General features: G+C 37.3%; 1 protein-coding gene across 2 annotated transcripts in view; it reads right to left on the bottom strand.

The window, feature by feature from the left end:
• Positions 1-15,289, bottom strand: part of LOC117228839 (neurotrimin) — a 311,649-nt gene that overhangs the window by 216,404 nt on the left and 79,956 nt on the right. For both annotated transcript variants that reach the window (XM_033484851.2, XM_076520963.1), the window contains one exon: positions 5,507-5,634. In XM_033484851.2, coding sequence (XP_033340742.1) covers positions 5,507-5,634 — 128 coding nt within the window. The remainder of the gene's footprint in view (positions 1-5,506; positions 5,635-15,289) is intronic.

Raw genomic sequence — 15,289 nt, 5'->3', positions numbered from 1 at the left:
CCTTGAGCCAGTAGCTGTTTTAACCCCTTAACGTGCACGCTCGAGTTAACTCGAGCGCGCTAAACTGGCCAAACTGTGCACACTCGAGATAATTCGAGCGGCGTTGTACTTTATGTTGCTATAATTTTTCACACTCGAATGCGATCGAGAATTGAAAATAACAATGTGAAAGCAAAAAAAAACAATCGTTTTATTGATATTTATCATTTACATGGGATTGTAAGCTATAACACTTACTTATTCAAGTATAAAATATATCCTTTTTCTACTTATCACTTACGACTTATCTCTTCCTTGTAAGCCGCTTTCCGACAGCGTATTCATATTCAGATTCTGAGTCGCTCATTTTTCAATATATATTTTACTAAAATATAATGTAAAATAAAATAAAATAATAATAATAATAATAATAATAATAACAATAACAATAATAATAATAATAGTAATATTCTGAAAATTAGAAATCATACCAATTGTATAAATATCCAATATACTCAAGTTTACTTTCCGTAATCACAAAATAATTCGAAAAGAAAGGTAAAAAAAGTCGATGCGCGTGTAACATTACAATATTCGACTATTTTCTGCAATGTTATCAAAATCCAAAATTGCAATAAAAATTTTGATTATTTTTGTATTTCTGTAATTTTCTTGCCAAGACAACGTTCTAAATTGTGCTTTTTTACATGAAAAAAAATTGATTATTTTGGCCGACTTTTCAAAAAAAACTGTGCACTAAGGGGTTAATCACGTTGAAAACTGTATGCAAATGGCTGTTATACTATAGAATGAAGTTGTAACGAAATGACTGTTCTATTTTCTAATTTTATCGTGAACACTTATTTATTTACTTGGCTGAACCAGTTGGCTGATTTTGACGAGTATGCTCGTCGTAACAGAAAACGTTGCCGTTTCACCGCGAAGTTGAGTAAATAAATAACTGTCGGCGATAATATTCTGTAACATAATAACTGGTTAAGCAAAAGTCGAACAACAACGATTCTTTAATTCGGGGATACTACTCCGAAGGACGAACTGCGAAAGAAGTTTAAAGCTGCTCGGAATCGGCCGAGATCGTTCTTAACCTGGAAAAATCGTAATTGGAAGGAACAACGACTTATGAATTTTTCGACGATTTTCTATGGAAGCAGGTTAAACAGATGTATCACTCGTGGATTCCTCGGGCCGCGATGCGATTTTTACTATTCGAAAAGTCTCTTCAGGATTCGAGGCGGGTCGCCGATGAAACTTTGCCGGAAACCAGATCTCGGAGAAATATTTGACACGTATTCTTTTTATCGGCAATCGTCATATCGAAGGGATGAAAACAGCCCTCAAACTTGGATGTGAGAAAAATATTTGACCGAATACCTTCGATGCTTGGGCCAGAAAAATATCGCGAATAGTAAAGTTGGGTATTTTTTCGACAAACAGTTCAGCGCGTTCGCTCAAATAACGCGCTATGATTTCGTGGACTCCGCAAAATATGCGACATATCTTTTCATAACATTATGCAAATTTTGCGATCTCCAGAATATTCTTCATTTGCTTTGCATCGTGTGTACTGAGAAATTCAGGGTGCGAAGGGAAATGCGTTTTATAAAAATAACGTTTGTCATGCGTCTTTCACATTGACCCTTATTTCTTAAAGGTCGTTTAAAGGTCATAGTGTCAGAGGTCGTTGAATTCGCCTCGATGTGAACCATAGTGCTGCGTTATAAAAAATAGGGGTTGATGTGCAAAAAAATAGCGATGACCTCCAATACTTGAAAAAAATTATCTTGAGAAAAAAAATACCTGAAACATGATGTTCTCAACTTTGAACTGAACAAAATTGTCCTGACATATTTTTCTACGTCAGCAAAAATTACGAAGAACAATTCTGCTTGTAATGGAAACATTTCTTTTCCGTCAATGAAATTAATTAAATTAGCATTAAATCGCGTATAATAAAATAACCCGTTAAGTACCTGTTAAGAATATTATTCCGTTTTTTAAATGCGAAATCAAATTCTGTTCCCTCGACATTAATATTCAAGCGCTAAAGTGAAGACATACCATAAATATCAATTTTGTTCTCCCCCAAGAAATTATTACACTCGAAAAACATTTAATCATTGTAACCGTGAATATAATGGTACTGCAAGGAGTTAAGCGCTTGCATTGAAACCATATGGTCTACATGACCCGGACATCGCCACCAGAAGTTTCTATGAACACCGCAGGAGGATTAACCTTGCCATAGTTTTTCCGAAACAACCGTCCAATCGAGTTAGCAGACGTTCTGCGATCAAGTGGCCGATACCGGCTACTTGGAAGGTAACGGGCGAACAATGTTCATAACTCACGTACACAGCGACGCGGAAAATTTCATTCCCCCCCACCCTCGTTAGCGTCCCCCTCGCGCCGCCCGTCAGAGACGCGGCCGAGGCGGGGCTTGGGAAACTTTTCCCGTTACAAATTCAATTCGTCCGAGTTATCGGCGAAACGTCATTACCGCCGTGTCATTAATAGGTCGTTTTCCCGGTGACACGCGTTACTGCCGGACGAAAATCGGCGGCACGGCTCGACTCCGCTCGGAACGGCTCGGCTCGGCTCGACGCCGACGTCGCACGGCGTGGCGCGGCTCGACTCGACTCGGCTCGACTCGACACGGACGACGCACGGCGCGGCGCGGCTCGACTCGGCTCGGCACCGCCGCCGCTCGGCAAGGTTCGGCGCGGTTCGGCGCGACGACGCAAAAATCCTGATGATTCCCCCGATTTCGAGTTCCGCATTAACGTCAGCCGCTCGTCCACGCTAATGGTGATCGATAACCGTGCTGGCGACCATGCACGCCCCCGTTCCACTTTACTTCGGGATTTCTTCAACCGCGATCGTCATCGGTTGCACGCGTGTCGCCGCTGCCGCCCACGCACCGTGATCCCGATGCCGATTGTTCTGCGTTTCCGCGTGGTTCTCTGCGAAATTCACTCGTACGCTGTCACTATTTAAAACGCGTTGCTTCCTTTCATCCGCGCGAAACTCTTGTTATCGGAACGGGTTTTATTGGCCACAGAATTGATATAGATAGATATTTTGACTTCGGAATACTATTGTATTTGCAACGATAATTAATACGAACCTGTTATCAACTTATCTGGGATTATTCAGTTACAGTGGCTTTGTTATAATAATACGGACAAGGAGTCTGTCGGACTCTCGCTAAAATATGTTGTTTATAAAATGATTTGGATATTAATTTTCTGCACAGCAATTAAGTGTGACATTTATCGCGCATTTTTATTGCGAAATATTTCATAGCTATAGGAAACTTAAAATTGCAGAAAAAATAAAACGCATTGGTAAGCAATAATATTTACAGCGGAGTCTGTCAAACTGTGTCCGCAGTTGAAGGTTAATTAACACTAGAGCTTTAGAAATGTGTCGAGGCTGAATTTGGACTTTTCGCCAGTTTTCTTAATTTCTGTTCGATTGTCTCTTATGATAGAATATTTAGAATATTTATTTAAAAATTTTAAAACAGGATTTCGCGTTGGATTGTAAATTATATTAATTTTTTAGAAAATAAAATTAACTGTTTCACAGATCAAAATTCGTTTCAATTCATTAATTATATTTAATATGAATTCATGTAGGTATTTATAAAATGTCATTCAATTGCGAAATTTAATACGAATTCATAAAACATATTTATAAATTGTCATTCAGTTATTACATTTAATATGAATTCGTGTACATATTTACAGCACCATGTCTTTTGATCTAATTTTTAAATTTAATATGGATTTTATTACGAATAAGTACAGAGAAGTGAATTACATTTGCAAAACGACGAATAAAACCCGCAAACGGAATTTTATTTGCAAAAAGATGCGTACGATCTACAAAAGTTTAATTTGGAAAATCTGCGTCGAAAATAATCGAAACGATATATGTTTGTCCGTGATTGAAATTGTTGGTCTTAATTACCAGATCGGCTAACTGCTGAGTTTTATTACGAGTTCTTTCGTAACTACGATGATTAAAAGTTGTTTGTCGTTAACCATTTACTATAGAACAGTTTCGCATCGGCATTTAATACTGCGCTGATTAAATATCGACCGGGTTTCATTTCGAATATATAGCGCCGTTGAAAAACACGGGATTCCGTTCAAACCAACTCAAATCAATGTAATCACGGCGCGCGTTTATGTCACTCAACATTTTCATTTCAACAGTTTTTCGTGTTAAGTAAACTTCGGCAAAATAACTGACCGCGTGAAACGTTATGTTTCATCGTTTAGCCGACAAAAAACGAACTTGTATCTGTAAAAAACTGTTAACCTTCAAATAAATTTTATTTTTGTACATCACTTCGCGGCTAGCGGAGGATATAAAAATATTATCTTTATGATTAAAAATTTCTTATCATTTATGAAAAAAAATTTATATCAACAGGTTCATTCAAATGTTTGAGTAGCAATTTCTATTCGCACATTTATGTACCTGCTTCTTTCGATCTAGATCTAGAAACAGGTAATAATATATGCAAATAATATTCAATATAAATAATTAATAATTTGTAATATAATTTGTAAATAATATCCAATATAAATACTTAATAACTTGTAATATAATATGTAAATCGTACCTAATATGAATAGTTAATAGTTTGTAATATAGTACGCCAGTACTGTCTAATATAAATAGTTTATACATTGTAATGGAATACGTAAATGATATCTAAAATAAATAGGCAATAATTTCTAATATAATATGCAAATAAAATCCAATATAAATGATTGATAATTTCTAATTTAACATGTGAATAATATCTTGCTGTATGCCTTGTTATATAACAAACATATACATATATACATATATACCTTATATACATATATACCTTATATACAGGGTTTCTCAAAAATGTCTCGTAATCCGGATACGGAGGGTTCCTGAGATCATTTGAAGCAACTTTCTCCTCAGCGAAAATGCAAACCGCGGCTTCGTTTACGAGTTATCAACGAAAATCAGTGACCAATGAGAGGCGAGATCTGTTGACGCGGGCGGCCGAGCCAACGGCGCCAGCGGTCGAGGCGGTCGAACGAGCGCGCGAAGCCCAGCTACGCTCGTTGGCTCGGCCGCCTCGCGTCAGCAGACCTCGCTTCTTATTGGTTGGTGTTTTTCATTAATAACTCGTAAACGAAGTCGCGGTTTGCATTTTCGCTAAGGAAAAAGTTACTTCAAATAACCCAAGGAATCCACCATTTCCGGATTGCGAGACATTTTTGGGACACCCAGTATATCTTGCTAATAACTTGCTATGTAATATGTAAATAATGTGCAATATGAATAGTTAATAATTCGATCGAACTGACAAGAGATTAATATTTAAACGTAGCGATTAAAATGGACTGAAATCCCGCTGCGCGAAAGTTGAGCAGAGAATTGCCCCTTAAATCTTTGGTTTCGCGCAGATAGCATGCAATGATTGAAACATTATACGTTGCACCGGATGCAATACCTTGCGATCGTGGGTCCAGTAGATCGCCGTCGGCGGTTCCGGGCTGTGACGAACCACGCAGGTGAGATTCATCGTGCTGCCCCTGTTTATGAACATCTCTGGCTCGCCGACGATCGACGTCACCGGTTCTGTGGACAACGAAAGGACAAATGATCGGACAACTCGCAGCATTTATCGCTTGGCAATTTACTGGCGCGTTACAAACTTCGTTTTCCAGCGTAACAATAAATAAATTGCACGTTCAGAAATTGCGAAGAAATGATTAAACCCGCGAGTTTGATTGGAGTTTTACGAGTGCGATTTCAATTTAATTTCACCCGTCACAAATATGCCGTACGTGCAGCAGTTGAAAAAAAAGAGAGAAATATACACATATATATCAAAGTAAGATTCATATGAATTTTATTGAAACGGTTCAAATTTAATTTCGCCCGTTACAAATAAACTGCGCGTTTCGAAATGCCCCGGAAGTTAATGAACGCAAGATTCATTTCAATTTGATCGGGACCGAGTCGGATTTAATTTCGCCGGCGAAGACGTAAACTGCGGGCTCTAGATGTTGAACGAAATTATTAAGTGCAAAATTGATTTAAATTTGATCGGAGCGAGTCAGAATCTCGGTTCGGTCTGTTAAATATAAACCGCGCGTGCGACACGTTCCGGAAGTTAATGAACGCAAGATCGATTTCAATTTTACCGGAACCGAGTCAGATTTAATTTCGCCGGCGAAGACGTAAACTGCGGGGTCTAGATGTTGAACGAGATTATTAAGTGCAAAACTCTAATTTAAATTTGATCGGAACGAGTCGGATTCTCGGTTCGGTCTGTTAAATATAAACCGCGCGCGCAATATATTCCGGAAGTCAATGAACGCAAGATTGGTTTCAATTTTATCGGGTCGAGTCAAAATTTCATCGCGACTGTCGCGAATGAAACTGAACATTCGAAACGTACAAAAATTAAGCTAAATGCAAATCCGATTTGAACTTTACCGCGGTGATTCAAATTTGATTTTCATCGCCAAACATAAAATGCGCATTCGAAACGTACAAAAATTAGCTAAATGCAAATTCGATTTGAATTTTACCGCGGCGATTCAAATTTGATTTTCATCGCCAAACATAAGATGCGCATTCGAAACGTACAAAAATGAAGCTAAATGCAAATCCGATTTGAACTTTACCGGGGCGATTCAAATTTGATTTTCATTGTCAAAAATAAGATGTGCATTCGAAACGTAAAAAAATTAAGCTAAATGCAAATCCGATTTGAACTTTACCGCGGCGATTCAAATTTGATTTTCATCGCCAAACATAAGATGCGCATTCGAAACGTACAAAAATTAAGCTAAATGCAGATCCGATTTGAACTTTACCGCGGCGATTCAAATTTGATTTTCATCGCCAAACATAAGATGCGCATTCGAAACGTAAAATAATTAAGCTAAATGCAAATCCGATTTGAACTTTACCGGGGCGATTCAAATTTGATTTTCATTGTCAAAAATATGATGCGCATTCGAAACGTACAAAAATTAGCTAAATGCAAATCCGATTTGAACTTTACCGCGGCGATTCAAATTTGATTTTCATCGCCAAACATAAGATGCGCATTCGAAACGTACAAAAATTAGCTAAATGCAAATTCGATTTGAACTTCACCGGGGCGATTGAAATTTGATTTTCATCGTCAAAAATAAGATGCGCATTCGAAATGTTCACGAATCGACTGAACGCGAATTTCATTTAAATTTTATTGGTCGAATACAAATTTGATTTTCACTGTCAGAAATAACCTGCGCGTTCGGAAACGTCCAGAGAATTGTTAAACGCAAAGTCGGCTCGAACGAGGCACTGTTAACGCGAGCTTTCCAAGTGGCTAGCTTCGATTGGCTTGTAAAAATAACGATGTTGCATTTATTTCCATTTTGCGCAACTCTGATTGCCGTGCTCGAATAAATGTTTTCGGTAAAATCACGCAAACGCGCCTTCACAATTTTAAGATACAAAAACTCTGAAATCCATTATACCGTCGAATCGACTAATTCTGTGTATCGTTAATATGCAGCTTCATTTCACGTTTAATTTGGTACAGGCATTAACGAAGTGGAGAAGGTCTGGTTTCATTTCGATTCGGCTCTTTTTAATGTTCATTAGACGCTCTCAGTGATTCGGGCATTATTTTAACCGTTTTAACTGTTTTAATAGATTGTCCTATTATCCGGAATGCTAAATTAACCGGCACGTTCGTTTCGATTATTTCTCGATAATCGTGTATCGCCAATCATATTTTACGCAAATCAAGACGTTTTTATCACGTTTATTAATACTAGTTTCACGGAACACTAAGCGCGGCTATTTTTATGTTGCTATGAAAAATAAACGAGCATACATTTATGCAGATTTTTATCGAACTTATTGAATAGTTTATTCAATAAATTTCTCACGAATGTATCATTATAATCTCGATAATCGTAAGTTGAAAAATTTGGAACGTATTGGACCAAGTCTTTTAATTTTAACGTGGTAAAAATATAAATCAGTCAATTAGTGCCGATTGTTAAACAAATGCCTTCGATACTTAATTTGTTATGGTTCCTTCTAAACATTTTCGTGTTCCATTTACAAAATTACCAAACGACCAATGCGACGAAATAAGCGAAATCTGTGGAAATATCGAAACATTAACGGCACCTTTGTATTTACCACTTCACTCGGATCATTAGCAAGCGAAGGCAGCAATCTTTTAAATATCAGTACGAAAAAAAAAGAAAGAAACAGATCTTATTCGTTTCAGTTCAATCAACCGTTCCCGGGACATTGATCGCGAAATTGCTTCGCAGATATTTTGCCGTAACTCTGTTCCGGTTTCTTCAATTAAAAGCCAATTACGTCTAATTAAATAATTCATAATTTGTTGAAACCGATTGCATTCGCCGACCAACGCTATCCACTATCGCGTTGTTCGTAATTTATATCCTTGCACTTGAAGAGGAATTTTATCCGGCTCGTTGAATAAATGCGTACTCGAATGATTTATACAAATTTCATTATTTTTTTCAATTATTAACAGAAGAAATACACTCCGCGTAATACCGGCGGCCTTTTAATATTTGTTTGGCGCAGAAGCTGTCTCGTATTTCATTCTTTCGATCCTGATTGTACCAGGTTAAGTGTATCAATTACTGTGCCCATTCAAGCGACGTCCGGAGTTCTCGACAAATTAAATAGATTTTTTTTTGTACCTATATCGTACTTCTCGAAACGTTTCAATTATACGTCGATGTGCTTTATACAAGTAGGGATTTGTTCGTAAGAGAAATATATAAACAATACGAAATACTTGGCAAAAATGGAGCAAATTACCGTGCCCTAAAAAAGATGAAAAGTTAATTTCCGTGTGTCGATTACCGAGTGATGACTGATCTGATTATGGTGTATCAATTTCTGTGCGATGATCTAATTATCGAGTGTCAATTTCTGTACACTGATCCAATTATCGTGCTTCAATTACTGCGACTAGTCTAGGTAAATAATTATATAACAAAAATGTAAGAACATGAAATATTTTGTAGTAAATTATTTAGCAAAACTTATTATGCGAAAAAGGAAAGTAAGGTTGGAATGTAACGCGATATTTGCAGTGAGAGTTTTTGCTTGGTAATCAACGCATCGGAAAAGATATAAAAACTTAATCCGGTTACTACTTTAATAGAAACAAGACGTAAATTTGTTTCAGTTACCGAATTTACATTAAATAAAAACATATATTTAACAAGTCGGTCATATTATTATTTTTCTGTAATTTAGACAAGTTTCGTTAATACAATAGTTTACTCTTTTATTTTAGAAAGCATAATTTCTGCATTTCTTTCATCTTCATTTACAAGCCTTATATTATAAATGTATTGTAAAAAGTTAATGCTTTGATTCGGCTATGAAAATTACAGATCAAATGTTACTTAAAAAATTAAATATCTTCAATTTAATAATGTTGTTTTCAAATATAAGTAAAATTATTGTAAGGGCACAGTAATCACAGGAGGTACGGTAATTGATTCGCTTACCCTATTCTGCGTTTCCATCGACCCAATTACTGTTTTCTATCGCCACGAGAAAATCGTAGAAAGAGAAACGCATGTGCAATCGTTATCGATATTTCGGTTTCTTCTACAGGGTGTTCCATAATTATCTAAACACCCGCAAAGAGGTTATTCCTGAGATGATTTGAAGTAACTTTTTCCTTAGCGAAAATGCAATCCATGGCTTCGTTTACGAGTTATTAACGAAAAACAGTGACCGATGAGAGGCGAGCTCAGCTGGCGCGAGGCGACCGAGCCAGCGGTCGAGCGGTCGAGCGGTCGAAACCCAGCTCAACCGGCACGAGGCGGCCGAGCCAACGGCGGCAGCGGTCGAGGCGACCGAGCCAATGACGTCAGCGGTCGAGGCGGCCGAGCCAACGGCGCCAGCGGTCGAGGCGGCCGAGCCAACGGCGCCAGCGGTCGAGGCGGTTGAATCCCAGTTCAGCTGGCGCGAGCGGCCGAACCAATCAGAGGCGAGTTCGCTTAGCGCTAGGCGGCTGAATCAGAGGCGAGCTCGCTTAGCGCTAGGCGACCGAACCAGAGGCGAGCTCGCTTAGCGCTAGGCGACCGACCAGTCAGAGGCGAGCTCGCTTAGCGCTAAGCGACCGAACCAGTCAGAGGCGAGCTCGCCTAGCGCTAGGCGGCCAAGCCAATCAGTGGAACTGGGCTTCGACCGCTCGTTGGCTCAGCCGCTGTATTGAGCTCGCCTCTGATTGGTCACTGTTTTTCATGACTAACTCGTAAACAAAGCCGCGGATTGCATTTTCGCCAAGGAAAAGGTTACTTCAAATGGCCTCAGGAATCGCCCCATCCCAGGTGTTAACATAATTATATGGGACACTCTGTAAATTTACCGAAGAACCGATTGCATCTCCGAATTAATTCCGGCACATTCGTATCGATGGCTGCCGAACGAAAAAGGAGCACCCGCGGCGGGAGTGCCGAATTATCAGATGGAAAATTCATGGCATATTGTCGAGATTCGATAACACGACGCGAGCAGCAAATAAATTTTAAACGCTTCACGGATTTATGCAACGCAAACATTCTCGCGTTAAATATCTCGTGCTCGAATGCTTCCATTGACTTCTGAAACCAGCAACCCGCGCTGGAACGTCCGATTGTGCCGAGTGCGTTGAAAATCGAGAGATTCATTACGCCGCGAGGTTTTCGAGAAACCTTATATCGTTCGGCGATTTTTTCGCTCGGATGACATCTGTGAATCCGCAGAGTGTTTCCGTGACAGCTCGAGATCGCGAAAGATCGGAAATAAATCGTAAACACGCCGAGCTATACAGTTAATTCTCCCTGATTGTCCTCTAGCTACGCTGTATAAATTGTTAAAAAAGTGAGTCTAGTGTTTTAAAAAAAGTTCGATTTTAATGCGCTGCGGATTACGAAGTACACTAAATTCTCCCGAATTTTCCTTCGGCTTGTAAACAAAAATGGACAATTTGGAAAGAGGAGACACGTTTATTCGAGGCCTGGGGCTCGTTTTTATAGTTATCGATTGCCAACAACTATAAAAACGAGCCACGAGGCTCGAATAATCGAGAATAATCTTCTCAGATTGTCGATTTTTGACAATTCCAAAGAATTTACTGTATATTTAAAAGAATCCCTCTGTAAAATCCTAAAAATTCTCGTGGTATATTTCTTATCAAAATCTCATTGTCAGTTTTGCAAATATTAAATGCTTCTTAAACATCGGATTTTTTCAAAATTCGCCGATTTTTCCCTCCGTTAGACGCGAGTAAAGCTCGATCTGTGACCCGCAGAAAATGTATTAATAATCAGACCGTGAATCTTTATATAATCTAAGTAATCGAGACTTTACGAACATTTAGTTACGTTTTGAATAAGCTGAGGGCCAATTAGTGAGTTTAATTTTCAATTAGTAATCAGTGACAGCTCGAGATCGCGAAAGATCGGAAATTTACTGTATATTCGAAAGAATCCCTCTGTAAAATCCTAAAAATTCTCGTGGTATATTTCTTATCAAAATCTCATTGTCAGTTTTGCAAATATTAAATGCTTCTTAAACATCGGATTTTTTCAAAATTCGCTGATTTTTCCCTCCGTTATACGCGAGTAAAGCTCGATCTGTGACCCGCAGAAACTGTATTAACCCTAGAAAGATAACCATATGACAACGTACGTAAAAGATAACCATACGCTTCAGAGGCGCATGCTTTTCTAAGGCGTCAATTTTATACTAACAATGGATATTTATTTAAGTTAATCTAGTCATTTTAAAGGTTTGGCATTATTGTAAAAATAAAATGCATTTATATTATATTTTTTTATATTTTAAGTAATTTTAAGCTTAAATCACTAGACCTCTATGAAAAATTAACAAAAATCAACAGTCTTCGGTTTATGGGAACAAATCCCGTAAAATATCACAAAAAATAGTGTTTTATCCTTACAAACTAGTAGACTATAATATAATCAGTGTAAAAAAAACTATAATATTATAAAAAATTTCTTTAGAGACAGTCATGACAAACGTCTTTCTTGTGTTCACCACAAACTGTCTTTTTGCATTTGGCACAGGTCATCTTTGACATTCTTTTCTTTTTAGACGTGCAAAGACTGCAATAACGCCTTTTTTGGCTGAGGGTTCTTCTTCATCATCTGTGGAAGCCTATACAGCAGATTTTGGAAGAATATTAGACCGACGACTGAGTTGACTGAGAAGGACAAGTTAATACGCGCGCCTAATAAACAGAGATAGCAATATGTTTATTTCGCAGGCGCCTCTGCGACGTAGGTTATCTTTCTCGGGTTAATAATCAGACCGCGGATCTTTATGCAAAATAAAAATGTTGCGCATCCGTTGCAAGAAACCGAGACTGCACGAACATTTAATTGCGTTTCGAATAAGCCGAGGGTCAATTCGGGAGAATTTACATGTATGTATTTTTTTTTCTTTTTTTTTGGTTTTTCGTAATCAAAGATCCTCATTCGGTAAAATCGCACTCGAAAATGTTCGGGTTACGGGTCCTATTGTTCGCCGGGGTATCGCGTCTGTCCATCATTCGCTTGTTCTACTTGCCGTAAACAATACCCGTGATACGGCGTGTTTCTATATTCCTTCTCCGTTGTTGATTGCCAGTTCGTGTCAAATTATTATCGAGGCCAGCCAGTATCGTACGCCTGCCATTGTTTACAATCGCGTGTCCGGAATAAATTGCGCGCCGAGAAAGACCGCGGGCTCGTAAACCAAACATTTCGACCCGCCTTACATCAAAGTTTCAATCTCGATGCATTTTTCGCGGAGAGGATTCGCCCGCGACCACATCGCGCCGTTGCAACGTTCTCGCGCCATCGTGTTGCAGCATCTCGTTGCCGTCACGGTTTTTCGCGCTGGTCCGAATTTTCCGCGAACTCGGATGAAATCGAAGACCAGAGGCGGCAATTTCGGCTCGGATCGCCAGAAAAATCTGACAAAGTCTATCGATCGACCCGACGTCGTTCCACCACAAATATTTCGATTCTGCAGCTAATATCGTCCGACGATGTCGGATGGAACGACGGACGGTATTTCGCGACGCGAGAGCTAAATGAAAATTAAACTGAAAATTAATGAAACGGTTAGACGAGACGAGAGGAACTCTCTTCGAAATTTTCTAACGAAATCGCGTTTTTCCTTTCGGAACGTTCGCCGCGACGATTGTTTCAACAAATGCAGTTTACGCGCGTGCATCGCGACATAAATTACTTTGTAATCCTCGACGCGAAATTTTGTCGTCCAATTATGAACGACACGGCAGTCTGCGTGATAATTTTTAGCGTGCAATTAAAAAGGAAATGAAATCTACCGTCGTTACGGAGACGGCTTGTAACGTTACATTTTTCGCGTGTAATAATAACGTGAAATATGTAAAACGAAAGTAACGAGAGAGGATGTTCTAATTTCTCTGAGCCTTTAATTCGCAGCCTAAAAATGTATCCGACAAATTTATTTATTACTGTTCCGATTTAACGGCGAATGACATCAAATGTTAATCACAATTAACAGCGAATGACGAATAACATCCACGAAAAGATGTCCTAACGTAAGGAAATAAATTGAAATTCGAATCAAGATTGAATCTCGATCATGTTAATGCAATTAGTAATCTCGTTGTTGTAATTATCAATTATTTACCACTTTCAGGAATCCCATAATAATATGATAAACTATAGGCAAGAAATAAAATTCTGATTTATCCGAGCTTTTAATTCGTAGCCACCGAAATATATTTATTTATTGCTGTTCTAATGTTATAATATAATAATAAATATAATAATTTAATAATAATATAATATAATATATATAATATATATTATATAATATATATAATATAATATAATATAATATAATATAATATAATATAATATAATATAATATAATATAATATAATATAATATAATATAATATAATATAATATAATATAATATAATATAATATAATATAATATAATATAATATAATATAATATAATATAATATAATATAATATAATATAATATAATATAATATAATATAATATATATATAATATAATATAATATAATAATGTTAAAATATATATTATATCAATATTAAATATATAAAATATCAACGAACTGACAATAACATCCGAAAAGAGGCGGGTCTAAAATAAAGTTCTGAAATAAATTTCGAATCGAGATTGAATCTCAACCATGTAATATCAATTATTTAATAAACTGTAAACGCGAAGGAAAGTACGCAGTAATTAAAAATCTTTCAACTAAATGACCGGATCACAATTGAAAACAATTTCACATTATTAAAGCGCTCAATTACCGAACATTTAACACGTCTAGTGTCGCGATGGGTGACACTAATTTTTAACCAGCTTTTGTAATTCACATTTTGATCAATTTGATCTTTTTACTTTCTGTACCGTTCATAAAATCGCTTCGATATTGTGGGAATTTACGATATCGATTTTCGGCACTTAACGCGTTAACACGTTCATTTCTCACCAGCTTTCAAGATACTTTTTTCGTTGCAGCATACTCTGCATACTTTGTTGTAACAGAATTTGATCGATCAGTACGTTTGGAGAGCAAACGAGATGAAATACCAATCGCAACGGTAAATTTTATCGTTCGACTTTCGGTTTCATTAATTAAATTACCTCGATCTTTGTAATCGATATTCATTACTTAACACGTTCGCGAACGTGAATGCTGCACCATTCATTTTCATTGTGATGCAACACGACACGAATGCTGTAGCATTCAAATTTATGAGCCACATTATCATGCGTTCAATTCTATATATATAACGTTTATTCGTTGAAATTGTTATGCGCTTTAATGTGATGGCAAAATGACACGTTGAATATTTTCGTTTTATTTTATTTTCTTCTCTTCGTGTATAAAGAAATATAACTATTATCGCTAGATTTGCCGAGCACTAAAAGCAGTTGCTTTCTATCAGTTCATAAAATTAACAAATCCTAAAAATCCTCGTCGTATGCTTCTTATCAAAATCTTATTGTCAGCTTCGCAAATATTAAATGATTCTTAAAAAGAGGATATATTTCAAAATTCACTGATTTTTCCCTCGTTAGACGCGAGTAAAACTCGATCTAACCAAAATCAATCAGATCTGTGATAAAAATGTGTTAAAAATTAGACCGCGGATCTTTATGCAAAATAAAAATGTGCATCCGTTGCTAGAAACC

Source organism: Megalopta genalis, chromosome 1 (assembly GCF_051020955.1).
Source record: "Megalopta genalis isolate 19385.01 chromosome 1, iyMegGena1_principal, whole genome shotgun sequence".
In the NCBI taxonomy this organism is placed as follows: Eukaryota; Metazoa; Arthropoda; class Insecta; order Hymenoptera; family Halictidae; genus Megalopta; species Megalopta genalis.
Note: the sequence above shows the minus strand (reverse complement) of the source record. Positions and strands in the feature narration are given on the sequence as shown.